Source organism: Oncorhynchus gorbuscha, linkage group LG05, assembly GCF_021184085.1.
Source record: "Oncorhynchus gorbuscha isolate QuinsamMale2020 ecotype Even-year linkage group LG05, OgorEven_v1.0, whole genome shotgun sequence".
Taxonomy (NCBI): domain Eukaryota; kingdom Metazoa; phylum Chordata; class Actinopteri; order Salmoniformes; family Salmonidae; genus Oncorhynchus; species Oncorhynchus gorbuscha.
The window spans coordinates 89,236,337-89,255,858 of NC_060177.1; the positions used below are offsets into that span (position 1 = coordinate 89,236,337).

General features: G+C 46.7%; 1 protein-coding gene across 1 annotated transcript in view; it reads right to left on the reverse strand.

The window, feature by feature from the left end:
• Positions 1-238: 238 nt before the first annotated feature.
• LOC124034959 (up-regulator of cell proliferation-like) overlaps positions 239-19,522 on the reverse strand; it is a 63,063-nt gene continuing 43,779 nt past the window's right edge. The window contains exon 4 of the mRNA XM_046348350.1: positions 239-318. Within this exon, the coding sequence (XP_046204306.1) occupies positions 239-318 (80 nt within the window). The remainder of the gene's footprint in view (positions 319-19,522) is intronic.

Below are 19,522 nucleotides of genomic sequence, written 5' to 3' on the forward strand. Positions count from 1 at the left end.
GGTTGGCTACACGGAATCTACCTCTACGGACTGAGTCGAGGAAACTGTCACCAAAGTTCATTGGTCAGTTTGTAGTGGAGAAGATCATTAATCCTGTTGTGGTCCGACTCAAGTTGCCTGCTACACTAAGAGTACATCCCACCTTTCATGTCTCCTGCCTCAAGCCGGTTCTCCTCAGTCCTCTGTTGCCCCCTCCTCCTCGACCTCCTCCTCCTCGGATGATCGGAGGTGGTCTTGTCTACACGGTGCGCCGCATCATGGACTCCAGACGGCGGGGTCGAGGGTTCCAGTATTTAGTGGATTGGGAAGGATATGGTCCTGAGGAGAGGAGTTGGATTCCTTGGCGTCAGATCCTTGACGATGACCTGCTTCGTGACTTTTACCGCCTCCACCCTGGCGCTCCAGGTAGTCCGCCCGGTGGCGTTCATCGGAGGGGGGGGTACTGTCACAAATCTCGTGTCCTGAGTCTGTTTTTTGCCTGTGTTCTGTCCTGGAGTGTTTTTTCCGGTGTCCTAGAACGCACCCTGTCTGGTTGCCGGGCAATGTAGCCAGTTGGGAGTTCTGATTACCCGCACCTGTATCCCATCAGCTATCTGCACACCTGGTCCTGATCATCATCTCTCCTCTTCATAAGCCCGGACCTGACATCCATTCCCTGCCGGATCGTTAGCCATGAACAGTATGTTGTGCCATAGTATCAGCCTCAAGTTGGATAGAATTTGTTTTGTTGTTTTTTACGTATTGCTTGCCTTAAACTTACCTCCGTTTGTTCTGTCTTCAGTTACTCACCCGGATCATTTACCCCATTCCCGCCTGGTCGTCGGAGGATTCCGCTACCCCATTGGATCCACCTATTTACTCCCATCAACTCACCACCGCTGCCCGCTACGCCACCTGGATATATCTACCCATTCACATTCACTTGTAAATAAATACTCACCTTCTTCCTACTCTCCTTGTCCTGGTCTGCTTCTGGGTTCGATTTTGAAAGAACGTGACAATGGGTGTTCGTTGCCATGGTGACCAGTGAAATATACCTGCTGGAGCATGTGCTATGGGTGGGTGTTGCCATGGTGACCAGTTAAATATACCTGCTGGAGCATGTGCTATGGGTGGGTGTTGCTATGGTGACCAGTGAGCTGAGATTATGCTAGGTAAAGCCCCGCTTTGACTTATAGATGACCTGGAGCCAGTGGGTTTGGTGACGAATATGTAGTGAGGGCCAGCCAACGAGCATACAGGCTGCAGTGGTGGGTAGTATATGGGGCTTTAGTGACAAAACGGATGGCACTGTGATAGACTACATCCAGTTTGCTGAGTAGAGTGTTGGAGGCTATTTTGTAAATGACACCGACGAAGTCAAGGATTGGTAGGATAGTCAGTTCTACGAGGGTATGTTTGGCAGCATGAGTGAAGGAGGCTTTGTTGCGAAATAGGAAGCCAATTCTAGATATCGTTTTGGATTGGAGATGCTTATGTGAGTCTGAAAGGAGAGTTTACAGTCTAACCAGACACCTACAGTAGTTATTTCTAGTTGTCCACATATTCTAAGTCAGAATAGTCCAGAGGAGTGATGCTAGTCGAGCGGGAGGTTGCGAGCAGCAATCAGTTGAAGAGCATGCACTTAGTTTTACTTTCATTTAAAAGCAGTTGGAGGCCTCGGAAGGAGTGTTGTATGGCATTGAAGCTCGTTTGGAGGTTTGTTAGCCCAGTGTCCAAAGAAGGGCCAGATGTATACAGAATGGTATCGTCTGTTTAGAGGTGGTCCTTCCGTAGCTCAGTTGGTAGAGCATGGTGCTTGTAACGCCAGGGTAGTGGGTTTGATCCCCGGGACCACCCATACGTAGAATGTATGCACACATGACTGTAAGTTGCTTTGGATAAAAGCGTCTGCTAAATGGCATATATTATTATATTATAGAATCACCAGCAGCAAGAGAGACATCATTGATATATACAGAAAATAGTCAGCCCAAGAATTGAACCCTTTTGGCATAGAGACTGCCAGAGGTCCGAACAACAGGCCTCCGATTTGATACACTGAACTCTCTCTGAGAAGTAGTTGGTGAAGCAGGCGAGGCAGTCATTTGAGAAGCCAAGGCTATTGAGTCTGCTGATAAGAATGCTGTGATTAACAGAGTTGAAAGCCTTGGCCAGGTCGATGAAGATGGCTGCACATTACTTTTATCGATGGCGGTTATGATATTGTTTAGGACCTTGAGCGTGGCTCAGGTGCACCCAGCTCGGAAACCAGATTGCATAATGGGGAAGTTACGGTGGGATTCAGAATTGTCGGTGATCTGTTTGATAGCAGGGAAGGATGGAAATAGGTCTGTAGCAGTTTGGGTCTAGAGTGTCTCCCCTTTGAAGAGGGGATGACCGCGGCAGCTTTCCAATGTTTGGGGATCTCAGACGATACAAAGAGATGTTGAACGGGCTAGTAATAGGGTTTGCAACAATTTCGGCAGATCATTTTAGAAAGAGAGGGTCCAGATTGTCTAATCCATCTGATTTGTAGGGATCCAGATTTTGCAGCTTTTCAGAACATCACCTTTCTGGATTTAGGTGAAAGACAAGCAGGGCTTGGGCAAGTTGCTGCAAGGGGTGCTGGGTTGTTGGCCGGGGTAGGGGTAGACAATTTGAAAGCATGGCCAGCCGTAGAAAAATGCTTCTTGAAATGATTGATTATCGTAGATTTATCGGTGGTGACAATGTTTCCTATCCTCAGTACAGTGGGCAGCTGGGAGGAGGTGCTCTTATTCTCCATGGACTTTACAGTGTCCCAAAACATTTTTGAATTAGTACTACAGGATGCAAATTTCTGCCTGAAAAAGCTAGCCTTAGCTTTCCTAACTGACTGAGTATATTGGTTCCTAACTACCCTGAAAAGTTTGCATATTGCGGTGGCTATTCAATGTTAATGCAGAGCACAACAGGATGTTTTTGTGCTGGTCAAGGGCAGTTAAGTCTGGGGTGAACCAAGGGTTATATCTGTTCTTAGTTCTACATTTTTTTGAATGGGGCATGCTTATTGAAGATGGAGAGGAAAGCACTTTTAAAGAGCAACCAGGCATCCTCTACTGACAGGATGAGGTCAATATCCTTCCAGGATACCCGGGACAGGTCGAATAGAAAGGCCTGCTCGCTGAAGTGTTTTAGGGAGCGTTTGACAGTGATGAGGGGGTGGTTGTTTGACCGCAGACCCATTACACACACAGGCAATGAGGTAATGATCGCTGAGATCCTGGTTGAAGACAGCAGAGGTGTATTTAGAGGTCAAGTTGATCAGGATGATATCTAAGGTATATATATACCCATGGTTACAGATTTAGGGTTGTACCTGGTAGGTTCCTTGATAATTTGTGTGAGATTGAGGGCATCTAGCTTAGATTGTAGGATGGCCGGGGTGTTAAGCATGCCCCAGTTTAGGCCACCCAACAGTACGAACTCTGAAGATAGATGGGGGGCAATCAATCCACATATGGTGTCCAGGGCACAGCTGGGGGCTGAAGGTATATAACAATCGGCAATGGGGAGAAACTTGTTTCTGGAAAGGTGGCTTTTTAAAAGTAGAAGCTCAAAGTTTTTGGGCACAGACCTGGAAAGTATGACAGAACTCTGCAGGCTATCTCTGCAGTAGATTGCAACTCCGCCCCCTTTGGCAGTTTTATCTTGTCGGAAAATGTTATAGCTAGGGATGGAGATTTCAGGATTTTTGGTGACCTTCCTGAGCCAGGATTCCGACATGGTTAGGACATCCGGGTTGATGGAGTGTGCTAAAGCAGTGAATATAAAAAAACTTAGGGAGAAGGCTTCTAATGTTAAAATGCATGAAACCAAGGCTTTACAGTGACAGAATTAAACAAACGAGAGCGCCTGGGGAATGGGAGTGGAGGTAGGTGCTGCAGGGCCTGGGTTAACCTCAACATCACCAGACGAACAGAGGAGGAATTAGGATAAGGGTACGGCTAAAGGCTACTGGTTGTCTAGTGCGTTCAGAACAGAGAGTAAAAGGAGCAGATTTCGGGGTGCGGAAGAATATATTCAAGGCATAATGTACAGACAAGGGAATGGTAGGATGTGAATACAGTGGAGATAAACCTAGGCATTGAGTGACGATGAAAGACCTTTTGTCTCTAGAGACATCATTTAGACCAGGTGAGGTCACCGCATGTGTGGGAGGTGAAACAAAAGGGCTTGCTAAGTCATATTAAACAGGACTGGAGGCTCTACAGTGAAATAAGACAATAATCACTAACCAAAACAGCAATGGACAAAGCATATTGACATTAGGGAGAGGCATGCGTAGCCGAGTGATCATAGGGTCCAGTGAGTAGCTAGGCGAGCTGGAGACACAGTGATTCAGACAGCTAGCCGGCTGGGGCTAGCAGAAGGGCCTTTGGGGACATCGCGATGGAAGAGCCTGTTGAAACCCCCTCGGACAGTTATGTCGACAGACCAGTCGTGATGGATCGGCGGGGCTCCGTGTCGGCAGTAAAAGGCTCCAGGCCAATTGGCAAAATAGATATTGTAGTCCAAGAAAATGGCTGATGGACCTCTTCAGCTAGCCGGGAGATGGGATAAGCTTGGAGGCTATCTCCAGGCTAATTGGTGCTTGCTTCGGGACAGAGACGTTAGCCAGGAGTAGTCACTCGGATAGCAGCTAGCTAGCCGGAAATGTGGGGAGATGTGGTAGAGAAAAAGCAGTCCGATATGCTCTGGGTTGATATCGCGCTGTGCAGACTGGCAGGAATTGACCGGGCTGAGGCTGGCTGATGTCGAGTTACGCTTATGACCGCTAGCAGTGGCTAACTAACTTCTAGCTTGTAGCTAGTTAGCTGGCTAGCTCCTGATGGGTTCTAAAGTATAAAAATAGCAGATCTGTACCACATTGGGTGAGGCGGGTTGCAGGAGGTTATGTTCAGTCCATATATGGGAATTGAGATTAAAAATACCCCAAAATATATACGAAGAAAAAAAGATATAAACATGGGACGTCATCTTGGATTGTCTATGGTTATTTTGCTTACAGCTAATTACTCACTGTCAACCTGTAACATCTTATTGATTTCGTACAGAATAATTATTGGTTTCCAAATACAACCGGACATGTAAATAACTGTTAGGATACTAATTTTGAATCCACTGGTGTCACCTTGTGTGACAATAAAAATCTGTGTTTTACCAGGCACAATAAAATAACTTGGCTGCAAAAGTTACCATATACCTGAGAAAGCCTTCAAAACAGAAATATAACTACTATTTGTGATGCATAATTGCCATGGTAATTTAGAATGTCCAGGCAATTAGCATAATGGTTATTGCAGTCGTTTTACAGATTAAAAATTGGCCTACAAACACTAAGATCATTTGCATAATGTCAGCTGAATCTCCCATGGTAACAGTGCCATTCCAAACACTAAGATCATTTGCATAATGCCAGCTGAATCTCCCATGGTAACAGTGCCATTCCAAACACTAAGATCATTTGCATAATGCCAGCTGAATCTCCCATGGTAGCAGTGCCATTCCAAACACTAAGATCATTTGCATAATGCCAGCTGAATCTCCCATGGTAACAGTGCCATTCCAAACACTAAGATCATTTGCATAATGCCAGCTGAATCTCCCATGGTAGCAGTGCCATTCCAAACACTAAGATCATTTGCATAATTCCAGCTGAATCTCCCATGGTAACAGTGCCATTCCAAACACTAAGATCATTTGCATAATGCCAGCTGAATCTCCCATGGTAACAGTGCCATTCCAAACACTAAGATCATTTGCATAATGCCAGCTGAATCTCCCATGGTAACAGTGCCATTCCAAACACTAAGATCATTTGCATAATGCCAGCTGAATCTCCCATGGTAACAGTGCCATTCCAAACACTAAGATCATTTGCATAATGCCAGCTGAATCTCCCATGGTAGCAGTGCCATTCCAAACACTAAGATAATTTGCATAATGCCAGCTGAATCTCCCATGGTAACAGTGCCATTCCAAACACTAAGATCATTTGCATAATGCCAGCTGAATCTCCCATGGTAGCAGTGCCATTCCAAACACTAAGATCATTTGCATAATGCCAGCTGAATCTCCCATGGTAACAGTGCCATTCCAAACACTAAGATCATTTGCATAATGCCAGCTGAATCTCCCATGGTAACAGTGCCATTCCAAACACTAAGATCATTTGCATAATGCCAGCTGAATCTCCTATGGTAGCAGTGCCATTCCAAACACTAAGATCATTTGCATAATGCCAGCTGAATCTCCCATGGTAACAGTGCCATTCCAAACACTAAGATCATTTGCATAATGCCAGCTGAATCTCCCATGGTAGCAGTGCCATTCCAAACACTAAGATCATTTGCATAATGCCAGCTGAATCTCCCATGGTAACAGTGCCATTCCAAACACTAAGATCATTTGCATAATGCCAGCTGAATCTCCCATGGTAACAGTGCCATTCCAAACACTAAGATCATTTGCATAATGCCAGCTGAATCTCCCATGGTAGCAGTGCCATTCCAAACACTAAGATCATTTGCATAATGCCAGCTGAATCTCCCATGGTAACAGTGCCATTCCAAACACTAAGATCATTTGCATAATGCCAGCTGAATCTCCCATGGTAGCAGTGCCATTCCAAACACTAAGATCATTTGCATAATGCCAGCTGAATCTCCCATGGTAACAGTGCCATTCCAAACACTAAGATCATTTGCATAATGCCAGCTGAATCTCCCATGGTAACAGTGCCATTCCAAACACTAAGATCATTTGCATAATGCCAGCTGAATCACCCATAGTAGCAGTGCCATTCCAAACACTAAGATCATTTGCATAATGCCAGCTGAATCTCCCATGGTAACAGTGCCATTCCAAACACTAAGATCATTTGCATAATGCCAGCTGAATCTCCCATGGTAACAGTGCCATTCCAAACACTAAGATCATTTGCATAATGCCAGCTGAATCTCCCATGGTAACAGTGCCATTCAAACACTAAGATCATTTGCATAATGCCAGCTGAATCTCCCATGGTAACAGTGCCATTCCAAACACTAAGATCATTTGCATAATGCCAGCTGAATCTCCCATGGTAACAGTGCCATTCCAAACACTAAGATCATTTGCATAATGCCAGCTGAATCTCCCATGGTAACAGTGCCATTCCAAACACTAAGATCATTTGCATAATGCCAGCTGAATCTCCCATGGTAACAGTGCCATTTCAAACACACAAAAAGCAGGAAAAATACAAAAGACAGCAGAATGTAAAGTGGCCATGTTAGAGGATGGCACAATTCATTTGATGCTAACATGAAGAAAATTCATGCAGGAGTAGACCCTCCTGCAGCTGAGGCTTATAAAGGTATAATATAGTCAAACCTGTAGATGGTTTACCATGTACTGTATAATGGTTGGATGGATCTTGAAATGATCCTCTAAAAATTATAATTTTAAACGAATGGCATATTAATTTATATTCCTGTCTCTATTCTCATCCCTAGTTGTCTGTCAATGTTGTGCAATGTTATAGCTATAAACATTTATGAATGAAAGATTTACCGTTTACAATGGATGGAATCCAACCGCTGGATCAATAAATGATTGTAGGCCTGCTGCAAAAGAACACAAACTAAGCATTAGTAGTGCAATGCATCTGACTTCACTGTGTCAAAGTTTTAAATAAATACACTTGTTCATGTATTTATTTATTTTTTAGGGACAGATACAAAGATTAAAGGTTTTAATTGTATCCATATCTATCAGATGAGGCTATTATTATCTACTTATATATACTGAACAAAAATATAAAGAACATGTAAAGTGTTGGTCCCATGTTTCATAAACTGAAATAAAAAATCCCAGAAAAGTTCCATATGCACAAAAACATATTTCTCTCTAATGTTGAGCACAAATGCATGTACATCCCTTTTCTTGAGCATTTCTCTTTTGGCAAGATAATCCATCCACCTGACAGACATGATCATTACACAGGTGCACCTTGTGCTGTGGGCAATAAAGGCCACTCTAAAATGTGCCGTTTTGTCACAACACAACGCCACAGATGTCTCAGGTTTTGAGGGAGTATACAATTGGCATGCAGAATGCAGGAATGTCCACCAGAGCTGTTGCCAGATGATTGAATGTTCATTTCCCTATTCAACGTTGTTTTAGAGAATTTGGCAGTATGTCCATCCGGCCTCACAACCACCACCCCAATACCTCCGCAGCGTCATGTCTGGAGGAAGCCTGGCACCATCCTACAGTGAAGCATGGTGGTGGCAGCATCATGTCTGGAGGAAACCTGGCACCATCCCTACAGTGTAGCATGTTGGTGGCAGCATCATGTCTGGAGAAAGCCTGGCACCATCCCTACAGAGAAGCATGTTGGTGGCAGCATCATGTCTGGAGAAAGCCTGGCACCATCCCTACAGTGAAGCATGTTGGTGGCAGCATCATGTCTGGAGGAAGCCTGGCACCATCCCTACAGAGAAGCATGGTGGTGGCAGCATCATGTTTTTCAGCGGCAGGGACTGGAATCGCTGCCAAAGGTACTTCAACAAAGTACTGAGTAAAGGGTCTGAATGCATATGTAAATGTGATATTTCAGATGTTAATTTTTCATACATTTGTAAAAATGGCAAAAATCCTGTTTTTGCTTTGTCATTGTGCAGCATTGTGTGTAGATTGATGAGGAAATTTTTTTTTTAAACATTTTAGAATAAGGCTGTAACGTAACAAAATGTGGATAAAGTCGAGGTGTCTGAATACTTTCCGAATGCACTGTATGTACTGAGTGCAGTAACACCAACACATGAGACTGTTTTTAGCTTGATCATTTTATCTGATGGCTAATTTCACACTGACACTTGTAAATATACACACGCATGCGCGCATGAGCACACACAAACTCTGATAACATTGTTATACTGCTTGTTACATGTTTCATACTTCTCTCTCTCTCTCTCTCAGCAGCACCGTCTCTATCATCTCCTCTCTTCATTAAAGCATAACGTCAGCAGCCCCGCAACAAAGGGACAGTCCACTGAGAAGAGAGGTGAGGATTCTGATTGGTTTGTGAGTGCAGCTCAGTTGATGTTCAGGGAGAGAGAGAGAGATGGGTTCAGTTGAGGTTCAGGGAGGGATGGAGAGAGAGAGAGAGAGAGAGAGAGAGAGAGAGAGAGAGGGTTCAGTTGAGGTTCAGGGAGAGAGAGCGATGGGTTCAGTTGAGGTTCAAGGAGAGAAAGAGACAGGTTCAGTTGAGACTCAGGGAGAGAGAGAGACAGGTTCAGTTGAGACTCAGGGAGAGGGAGAGAGATGGGTTCAGTTGAGACTCAGGGAGAGGAGAGAGATGGGTTCAGTTGAGACTCAGGGGAGAGGGAGAGAGATGGGTTCAGTTGAGGTTCAGGGAGAGAGAGACAGGTTCAGTTGAGGTTCAGGGAGAGAGAGAGACAGGTTCAGTTGAGGTTCAGGGGAGAGAGAGACAGGTTCAGTTGAGACTCAGGGAGAGGGAGAGATGGGTTGAGTTGAGGTTCAGGGAGAGAGAGAGACAGGTTCAGTTGAGGTTCAGGGAGAGAGAGAGACAGGTTCAGTTGAGGTTCAGGGAGAGAGAGAAACAGGTTCAGGTTGAAGAGAAACAGGTTCAGTTGAGGTTCAGGAGAGAGAGACAGGTTCAGTTGAGGTTCAGGGAGAGAGAGAGACAGGTTCAGTTGAGGTTCAGGGAGAGAGAGAGAGACAGGTTCAGTTGAGGTTCAGGAGAGAGAGAGAGAGAGAGAGACAGGTTCAGTTGAGGTTCAGGGAGAGAGAGATGGATTCAGTTGATGTTCAGGGGAGAGATGGGTTCAGTTGCGGTTCAGGGAGAGAGAGAGATGGGTTCAGTTGAGACTCAGGGAGAGGGAGAGAGATGGGTTCAGTTGAGACTCAGGGGAGAGGGAGAGAGATGGGTTCAGTTGAGGTTCAGGAGAGAGACAGGTTCAGTTGAGGTTCAGGGGAGAGAGAGACAGGTTCAGTTGAGGTTCAGGGAGAGAGAGAGAGAGAGACAGGTTCAGTTGAGGTTCAGGGAGAGAGAGAGACGGGTTCAGTTGAGGTTCAGGGATAGAGAGAGACGGGTTCAGTTGAGGTTTAGGGAGAGAGAGAGATGGGTTCAGTAGAGATTCAGGGGAGAGAGAGAGACAGGTTCAGTTGAGGTTCAGGGAGAGAAGACAGGTTCAGTTGAGGTTCAGGGAGAGAGAGAGACAGGTTCAGTTGAGGTTCAGGGAGAGAGAGACGGGTTCAGTTGAGGTTCAGGGATAGAGAGAGACAGGTTCAGTTGAGGTTCAGGGAGAGAGAGACAGGTTCAGTTGAGGTTCAGGGAGAGAGAGAGACAGGTTCAGTTGAGGTTCAGGGAGGAGAGAGACGGGTTCAGTTGAGGTTCAGGGAGAGAGAGAGAGAGACAGGTTCAGTTGAGACTCAGGGAGAGGGAGAGAGATGGGTTCAGTTGAGGTTCAGGGAGAGAGAGACAGGTTCAGTTGAGGTTCAGGGAGAGAGAGAGACAGGTTCAGTTGAGGTTCAGGGAGAGAGAGAGAGAGACAGGTTCAGTTGAGGTTCAGGAGAGAGAGACGGGTTCAGTTGAGGTTCAGGGATAGAGAGAGACGGGTTCAGTTGAGGTTTAGGGAGAGAGAGAGATGGGTTCAGTAGAGATTCAGGGAGAGAGAGAGAGACAGGTTCAGTTGAGGTTCAGGGAGAGAGAGAGAAGGGTTCAGTTGAGATTCAGGAAGAGAGAGAAACAGGTTCAGTTGAGGTTCAGGGAGAGAGAAACAGGTTCAGTTGAGGTTCAGGGAGAGAGAGAGACAGGTTCAGTTGAGGTTCAGGAGAGAGAGAGAGACAGGTTCAGTTGAGGTTCAGGGGAGAGAGAGAGACAGGTTCAGTTGAGGTTCAGGAGGGAGAGAGAGAGAGAGAGAGAAGGGTTCAGTTGAGATTCAGGAAGAGAGAGAGATGGGTTCAGTTGAGGTTCAGGGGAGAGAGAGACAAGTTCAGTTGAGGTTCAGGGAGAGAGAGACGGGTTCAGTTGAGGTTCAGGGAGGAGAGAGAGATGGAGCTTTGATCAGTCGTACTAGAATATGTCCAACTCAAAAGAGTCTGCCCTGGAATTCAATTGAACCCAACATAGTAATGTTTAAACCATGTCTTTGTTTGCAAATTACAGTGTGTTCACGCAGGTGTTATTCAGAGAACTGTGGGGAAGTCTTTCTGGTAGTAGTTATAACAGTACCTGAAACCTTTCTGTATATTTATTTGGCCATGTGAAAAATCACTACAACATAGAACACTCTATTGAATTTAGATTTTACTCTTTTAACTCTAGCTTCGCATTCTATGTTTAAATGCATTTCACTTTTTCAAACAAACAATTCATAACTGAAAATTTGAGGTTTTGAAGTATTAAGCATTCTGAGACTGTCCCAGCCTGAGTCGGACGACGGATCTGCCCCCAGGCGAACGCTGACTTTGAAGTGTAGATTAAGGGGAGTGATTTCAATAGGCCCTAATTCTACCATGAACACACACACACACACACACACACACACACACACACACACACACACACACACACACACACACACACACACACACACACACACACACACACACACACACACACACACACACACACACACACACACACACACACACACACACACACACACACACACACACAAATCGGGTCCGTTGGTCTGTGCCAGTGTGTCTTGTTTAAACAGAACTTCATCCAACAACAGAAATAGACAGACTGACATATTTTCGAACAATCGGGCTGTGAGTTATGTGCTGCGTGGGATATTTAGATCAACCCGGATAAATCAAACACTCACTTCTTTTATCTAACTGAAGTTTGAAGCAGCAAATCAATGCCTGACCACTTCTATTTCCGTGGTAAAGTTCAAAGGTCGTGAAGGAGTATGAAAGGCAAGTGACCTGCTGAGGGGGACTTGGATGTGGAAGGGAGAAGTGGTCCTGGGAACGAGGGGAAAAGGTGAGGAACCCTGAGAAAGCATGCAGCCAGTGTGACATCTCTCTCTCTCTCTCATCATTCACTTGCTCTCTCCCTCTGCTCCATCTCGCTACTTTCTCTCTCTCTCTCCCTTGTATTTGCTCTTTCCAACCCCCCCTCTCCCTCGCCCACACCCCTCTCCCCCTCACCCAACATGTTCCCAGGCCTCCTGTACTATTGTAGTGCTTCACTTCGCTGAATGTTTGACCGCAGTGGAGAACACCAGTCATAAGAGGAAAACAATCTGTCAGAACACAAACTCACAAATCACAAAGGACCCGACAAATAGATAGCCTGAGAATCAAATCAACACAGCAGCAGGGAGCTATCTTAACAGAGGTTTGCCTGCCTGTCTGAACAGTGGAAGCTGGGCTGGAGAGTTCTTCTCAGTTCCACCCTGTGGTTGATATGGTGTGTAAACAGTGGAACCTGGGGTAAAGTACTGTTCTTAGTTCCACACTGTGGAGATATGGTGTGTAAACAGTGGAACCTGTGGTAAAGTACTGTTCTCAGTTCCACCCTGTGGTTGATATGGTGTGTAAACAGTGGAACCTGGGGTAAAGTACTGTTCTTAGTTCCACCCTGTGGTTGATATGGTGTGTAAACAGTGGAACCTGTGGTAAGTACTGTTCTCAGTTCCACCCTGTGGTTGATATGGTGTGTAAACAGTGGAACCTGGGGTAAAGTACTGTTCTTAGTTCCACCCTGTGGTTGATATGGTGTGTAAACAGTGGAACCTGGTGTAAAGTACTTTGTTCTCAGTTCCACCCTGTGGTTGAGTTAGATGGATTAGTTGAAGTTGGCACTGATATTGTATAGTAACTGGGAATAGATCCCCTTCCCGCTCTGTATCAAATCAAATCAAACTTTACTTATCACGCGCCGAATACAACAAGTGTAGACTTTACCGTGAAATACTTGCCCACAAGCCCTTAACCAACAGTGCAGTTCAAGAAGAGTTAAGAAATTATTTATCAAGTAGACTAAAATAAAAACTAATAATAAAAAGTAACACAATAAGAATAACGAGGCTATATACAGGAGCACCAGTACTGAGTCAGTGTGGAGGTTATATACAGGAGCACCAGTACAGAGTCAGTGTGGAGGTTATATACAGGAGCACCGGTACAGAGTCAGTGTGGAGGTTATATACAGGAGCACCGGTACAGAGTCAGTGTGGAGGTTATATACAGGAGCACCGGTACAAGAGTCAGTGTGGAGGTTATATACAGGAGCACCGGTACAGAGTCAGTGTGGAGGTTATATACAGGAGCACCGGTACAGAGTCAGTGTGGAGGTTATACAGGGGCACCAGTACTGAGTCAGTGTGGAGGTTATATACAGGGGCACTGGTACAGAGTCAGTGTGGAGGTTATATACAGGGGGCACCAGTACTGAGTCAGTGTGGAGGTTATATACAGGGGGCACTGGTACAGAGTCAGTGTGGAGGTTATATACAGGAGGCACCAGTACTGAGTCAGTATGGTTATATACAAGGGCACCGGTACAGAGTCAGTGTGGAGGTTATATACAGGGGCACCAGTACTGAGTCAGTGTGGAGGTTATATACAGGGGGCACCGGTACTGAGTCAATGTGGAGGTTATATACAGGGGCACCAGTACTGAGTCAGTGTGGAGGTTATATACAGGAGCACCGGTACAGAGTCAGTGTGGAGGTTATATACAGGGGCACCGGTACAGAGTCAATGTGGAGGTTATATACAGGGGGCATCAGTACTGAGTCAGTGTGGAGGGTTATATACAGGAGCACCGGTACTGAGTCAGTGTGGAGGTTATATACAGGAGCACCGGTACAGAGTCAGTGTGGAGGTTATATACAGGAGCACCGGTACAGAGTCAGTGTGGAGGTTATATACAGGAGCACCGGTGGAGTCAGTGTGGAGGTTATATACAGGGGGCACCAGTACAGTCAATGTGGAGGTTATATACAGGGGGCACTGGTACAGAGTCAGTGTGGAGGTTATATACAGGGGCACCAGTACTGAGTCAGTGTGGAGGTTATATACAGGGGGCACTGGTACAGAGTCAGTGTGGAGGTTATATACAGGAGGCACCAGTACTGAGTCAGTATGGTTATATACAGGGGCACCGGTACAGAGTCAGTGTGGAGGTTATATACAGGGGGCACCAGTACTGAGTCAGTGTGGAGGTTATATACAGGGGCACCGGTACTGAGTCAATGTGGAGGTTATATACAGGGGGCACCAGTACTGAGTCAGTGTGGAGGTTATATACAGGGGCACCGGTACTGAGTCAGTGTGGAGGTTATATACAGGGGGCACCGGTACTGAGTCAATGTGGAGGTTATATACAGGGGGCACCAGTACTGAGTCAGTGTGGAGGTTATATACAGGAGGCACCAGTACTGAGTCAGTGTGGAGGTTATATACAGGGGGCACCAGTACTGAGTCAGTGTGGAGGTTATATACAGGAGGCACCGGTACTGAGTCAATGTGGAGGTTATATACAGGGGGCACCAGTACTGAGTCAGTGTGGAGGTTATATACAGGAGGCACCAGTACTGAGTCAGTGTGGAGGTTATATACAGGGGCACCGGTACTGAGTCAGTGTGGAGGTTATATACAGGGGGCACCGGTACTGAGTCAGTGTGGAGGTTATATACAGGGGCACCGGTACTGAGTCAATGTGGAGGTTATATACAGGGGCACCAGTACTGAGTCAGTGTGGAGGTTATATACAGGAGGCACCAGTACTGAGTCAGTGTGGAGGTTATATACAGGAGGCACCAGTACTGAGTCAGTGTGGAGGTTATATACAGGGGGCACCGGTATTGAGTCAATGTGGAGGTTATATACAGGGGCACCAGTACTGAGTCAGTGTGGAGGTTATATACAGGAGGCACCAGTACTGAGTCAGTGTGGAGGTTATATACAGGGGCACCGGTACTGAGTCAGTGTGGAGGTTATATACAGGGGCACCGGTACTGAGTCAGTGTGGAGGTTATATACAGGGGGCACCGGTACAGAGTCAGTGTGGAGGTTATATACAGGGGGCACCAGTACTGAGTCAGTGTGGAGGTTATATACAGGAGGCACCAGTACTGAGTCAGTGTGGAGGTTATATACAGGAGGCACCAGTACTGAGTCAGTGTGGAGGTTATATACAGGAGGCACCAGTACTGAGTCAGTGTGGAGGTTATATACAGGAGGCACCAGTACTGAGTCAGTGTGGAGGTTATATACAGGAGCACCAGTACTGAGTCAGTGTGGAGGTTATATACAGGAGGCACCAGTACTGAGTCAGTGTGGAGGTTATATACAGGGGGCACCAGTACTGAGTCAGTGTGGAGGTTATACAGGGGGCACCGGTACTGAGTCAATGTGGAGGTTATATACAGGGGCACCAGTACTGAGTCAGTGTGGAGGTTATATACAGGAGGCACCAGTACTGAGTCAGTGTGGAGGTTATATACAGGGGGCACCGGTACTGAGTCAATGTGGAGGTTTATACAGGGGGCACCAGTACTGAGTCAGTGTGGAGGTTATATACAGGAGGCACCAGTACTGAGTCAGTGTGGAGGTTATATACAGGGGGCACCGGTACTGAGTCAGTGTGGACGTTATATACAGGGGCACCGGTACAGAGTCAGTGTGGAGGTTATATACAGGAGGCACCAGTACTGAGTCAGTGTGGAGGTTATATACAGGAGCACCGGTACAGAGTCAGTGTGGAGGTTATATACAGGGCACCGGTACAGAGTCAGTGTGGAGGTTATATACAGGAGCACCGGTACAGAGTCAGTGTGGAGGTTATATACAGGATGCACCAGTACTGAGTCAGTGTGGAGGTTATATACAGGAGCACCAGTACAGAGTCAGTGTGGAGGTTATATACAGGGGCACCGGTACAGAGTCAGTGTGGAGGTTATATACAGGAGGCACCAGTACTGAGTCAGTGTGCAGGTTATATACAGGAGCACCAGTACAGAGTCAGTGTGGAGGTTTATACAGGAGGCATCAGTACTGAGTCAGTGTGCAGGTTATATACAGGAGCACCGGTACAGAGAGACAGTGTGGAGGTTATATACAGGAGGCACCAGTACTGAGTCAGTGTGGAGGTTATATACAGGAGCACCAGTACAGAGTCAGTGTGGAGGTTATATACAGGGGGCACCGGTACAGAGTCAGTGTGGAGGTTATATACAGGGGGCACCGGTACAGAGTCAGTGTGGAGGTTATATACAGGAGGCACCAGTACTGAGTCAGTGTGCAGGTTATATACAGGAGCACCGGTACAGAGTCAGTGTGGAGGTTATATACAGGAGCACCGGTACAGAGTCAGTGTGGAGGCTCTATACAGGAGCACCGGTACAGAGTCAGTGTGGAGGTTATATACAGGAGCACCGGTACAGAGTCAGTGTGCAGGTTATATACAGGAGCACCGGTACAGAGTCAGTGTGGAGGTTATATACAGGAGCACCGGTACTGAGTCAGTGTGGAGGTTATATACAGGAGCACGGTACTGAGTCAGTGTGGAGGTTATATACAGGAGCACCGGTACTGAGTCAGTGTGGAGGCTCTATACAGGAGCACCGGTACAGAGTCAGTGTGGAGGTTATATAGAGGAGCACCGGTACAGAGTCAGTGTGCAGGTTATATACAGGAGCACCGGTACAGAGTCAGTATGGAGGTTATATACAGGAGCACCGGTACTGAGTCAGTGTGGAGGCTCTATACAGGAGCACCGGTACAGAGTCAGTGTGGAGGTTATATACAGGAGCACCGGTACAGAGTCAGTGTGCAGGTTATATACAGGAGCACCGGTACAGAGTCAGTATGGAGGTTATATACAGGAGCACCGGTACAGAGTCAGTGTGCAGGTTATATACAGGAGCACCGGTACAGAGTCAGTGTGGAGGTTATATACAGGAGCACCGGTACAGAGTCAGTGTGGAGGTTATATACAGGAGCACCGGTACAGAGTCAGTGTGCAGGTTATATACAGGAGCACCAGTACAGAGTCAGTGTGGAGGTTATATACAGGAGCACCGGTACAGAGTCAGTGTGGAGGTTATATACAGGAGCACCGGTACAGAGTCAGTGTGCAGGTTATATACAGGAGCACCGGTACAGAGTCAGTGTGCAGGAGTACAGGTTAGTTGAGGTAATCTGTATATGTAGGTGGGGGCGAAGTGACTACGCATAGATAACAGCAAGTAGCAGCAGTGTACTAAAGGGGGAGGGTCAATGTAAATTGTCCAGTGGCGATTTTATTAATCTTTCAGCAGTCTAATGGCTTGGGGGTAGAAGCTGTTGAGGAGCCTTTTGGTCCTAGACAGCTTGCCGTGCTGTAGCAGAGAAAACAGTCTACAGTATAGCAGGTGACTGGACAATTTTATGGGCTTTCCTCTGACACTGCCTATTATACAGATCCTGGATGGCAGGAAGCTTGGCCCCAGTGATGTACTGGGCGTACGCACTACCCTCTGTAGCGCCTTATGGTCAGATGCCGAGCAGTTGCCATACCAGGCGGTGATACAACCAGTCAGGATGCTCTCGATGGTGCAGCTGTAGAACCTTTGGAGGATCTGAGGACCTATGCCAAACCTTTTCAGTCTCCTGAGGAAAAGGTTTTGTCGTGCCCTCTTCATGTTTGGACCATGTGGACACCAAGGAACTTGAAGCTCTCGACCAGCTCTACTGCAGCCACATCGATGTTAATGGGGGCCTGTTCGGCCCGCCTTTTCCTGTAGTCCATGATCAGCTCCTTTGTTTTGCTCACATTAAGGGTGAGGTTGTTGTCTTGGCACCACACTGCCAATTCTCTGACCTCCTCCCTATAGGCTGTCTCATCGTTGTCGGTGATCAGGCTTACCACTGTTGTGTCATCAGCAAACTTAATGGTGGTGTTGGAGTCGTGTTTGGCCACACAGTCGTGGGTGAACAGGGAATACAGGAGGACTAAGTACACACCCTTGAGAGGCCCCAGTTTTAAGGATCAGCGTGGCAGACATGTTGTTGCCAACTCTTACCACCTGGGGGCGGCCCGTCAGGAAGTCTAGGATCCAGTTGCAGAGGATGTGTTCAATCCCAGAGTCCTTAGCTTAGTGATGACGTTCATGGGCACCATGGTGTTGAATGCTGATCTGTAGTCAATGAACAGCATTCTCACAGTGTTCCTTTTGTCCAGGTGATAAAGGGAGCAGCGTGGAGTGCGGTGAGAATGCTAGTTCGTTGATGGTCTACAGTGTCAGGAGGATGCTGTTGATGTGAGCCATCACCAGCCTTTCAAAGCACTTCATGGCTACCGACGTGAGTGCCACTGGGCGGTAATCATTAAGGCATGTTACCTTCGCTTCCTTGGGCACAGGGACTATGGTGGTCTGCTTGAAACATGTAGGTATTACAGACTCGGTTAGGGAGAGTTTGAAAATGTCAGTGAAGACACTTGCCAGTTGGTCTGCGCATGCTTTGAGTACACGTCCTGGTAATCCGACAGGCCCATCGGCTTTGTGAATGTTGACCTGTTTAAAGGTTTTGTTCACATCGGCTACCGAGAGAGTTATCACACAGTCATCTAGAACAGCTGGTGCTCTCGTGCATGCTTCAGTGTTGCTTGCCTCGAAGCGAGCAAAAAGGCATTTAGCCCGGCTGGTAGGCTCGCTTCACTGGGCAGCTCACGTCTGGGTTTCCTTTTGATGTCCGTAATAGTTTTCAAGCCCTGCCACATCTGGACGAGCATCAGAGCCGGTGTGGTAGGATTCAACCCTAATCCTGTATTGATGCTTTGCTTGTTTGATGGTTTGTCTGAGGGCATAGCGGGATTTCTTATAATCGTCCGGATTAGTCTCCCACTCCTTGAAAGCGGCAGCTCTAGCCTTTAGCTTGATCCGGATGTTGCCTGTAATCCATGGCTTCTGGTTGGGATATGTACGTACAGTCACTGTGGGGATGACGTCATCGATGCACTTATTGATGAAGCTGATGACTGAGGTGGTGTACTCCTCACTGCCATTGGATGAATCCCGGGAACATATTCCTGTCTGTGCTAGCAAAACAGTCCTGTAGCGTAGCATCCGCATCATCTGACCACTTCCGTATTGAGCGAGTCACTGGTACTTCCTGCTTTAGTTTTTGCTTGTAAGCAGGAATCAGGAGGATAGAATAATGGTCAGATTTGCCAAATGGAGGTCGGGGGAGAGCTTTGTACGCATCTCTGTGTGTGGAGTAAAGGTGGTCTAGGATCATTTTCTTCTCTGGTTGCACCTGTGACATGCTGGTAAAAATGTGGTAAAATGTATTTAGTTTGCCTGCATTAAAGTCCCCGGCCACGAGGAGTGCCTCTTCTGGGTGAGCATTTTCCTGTTTGCTTATGGCCTTATAGAGTTGGTTGCTCTTCTGCTGACGTTGTAACATAATGCTCACATTGAACACACTCCATTCCCTCAATGTAGCACACTGAACACACTCCATTCCCTCAATGTAGCACACTGAA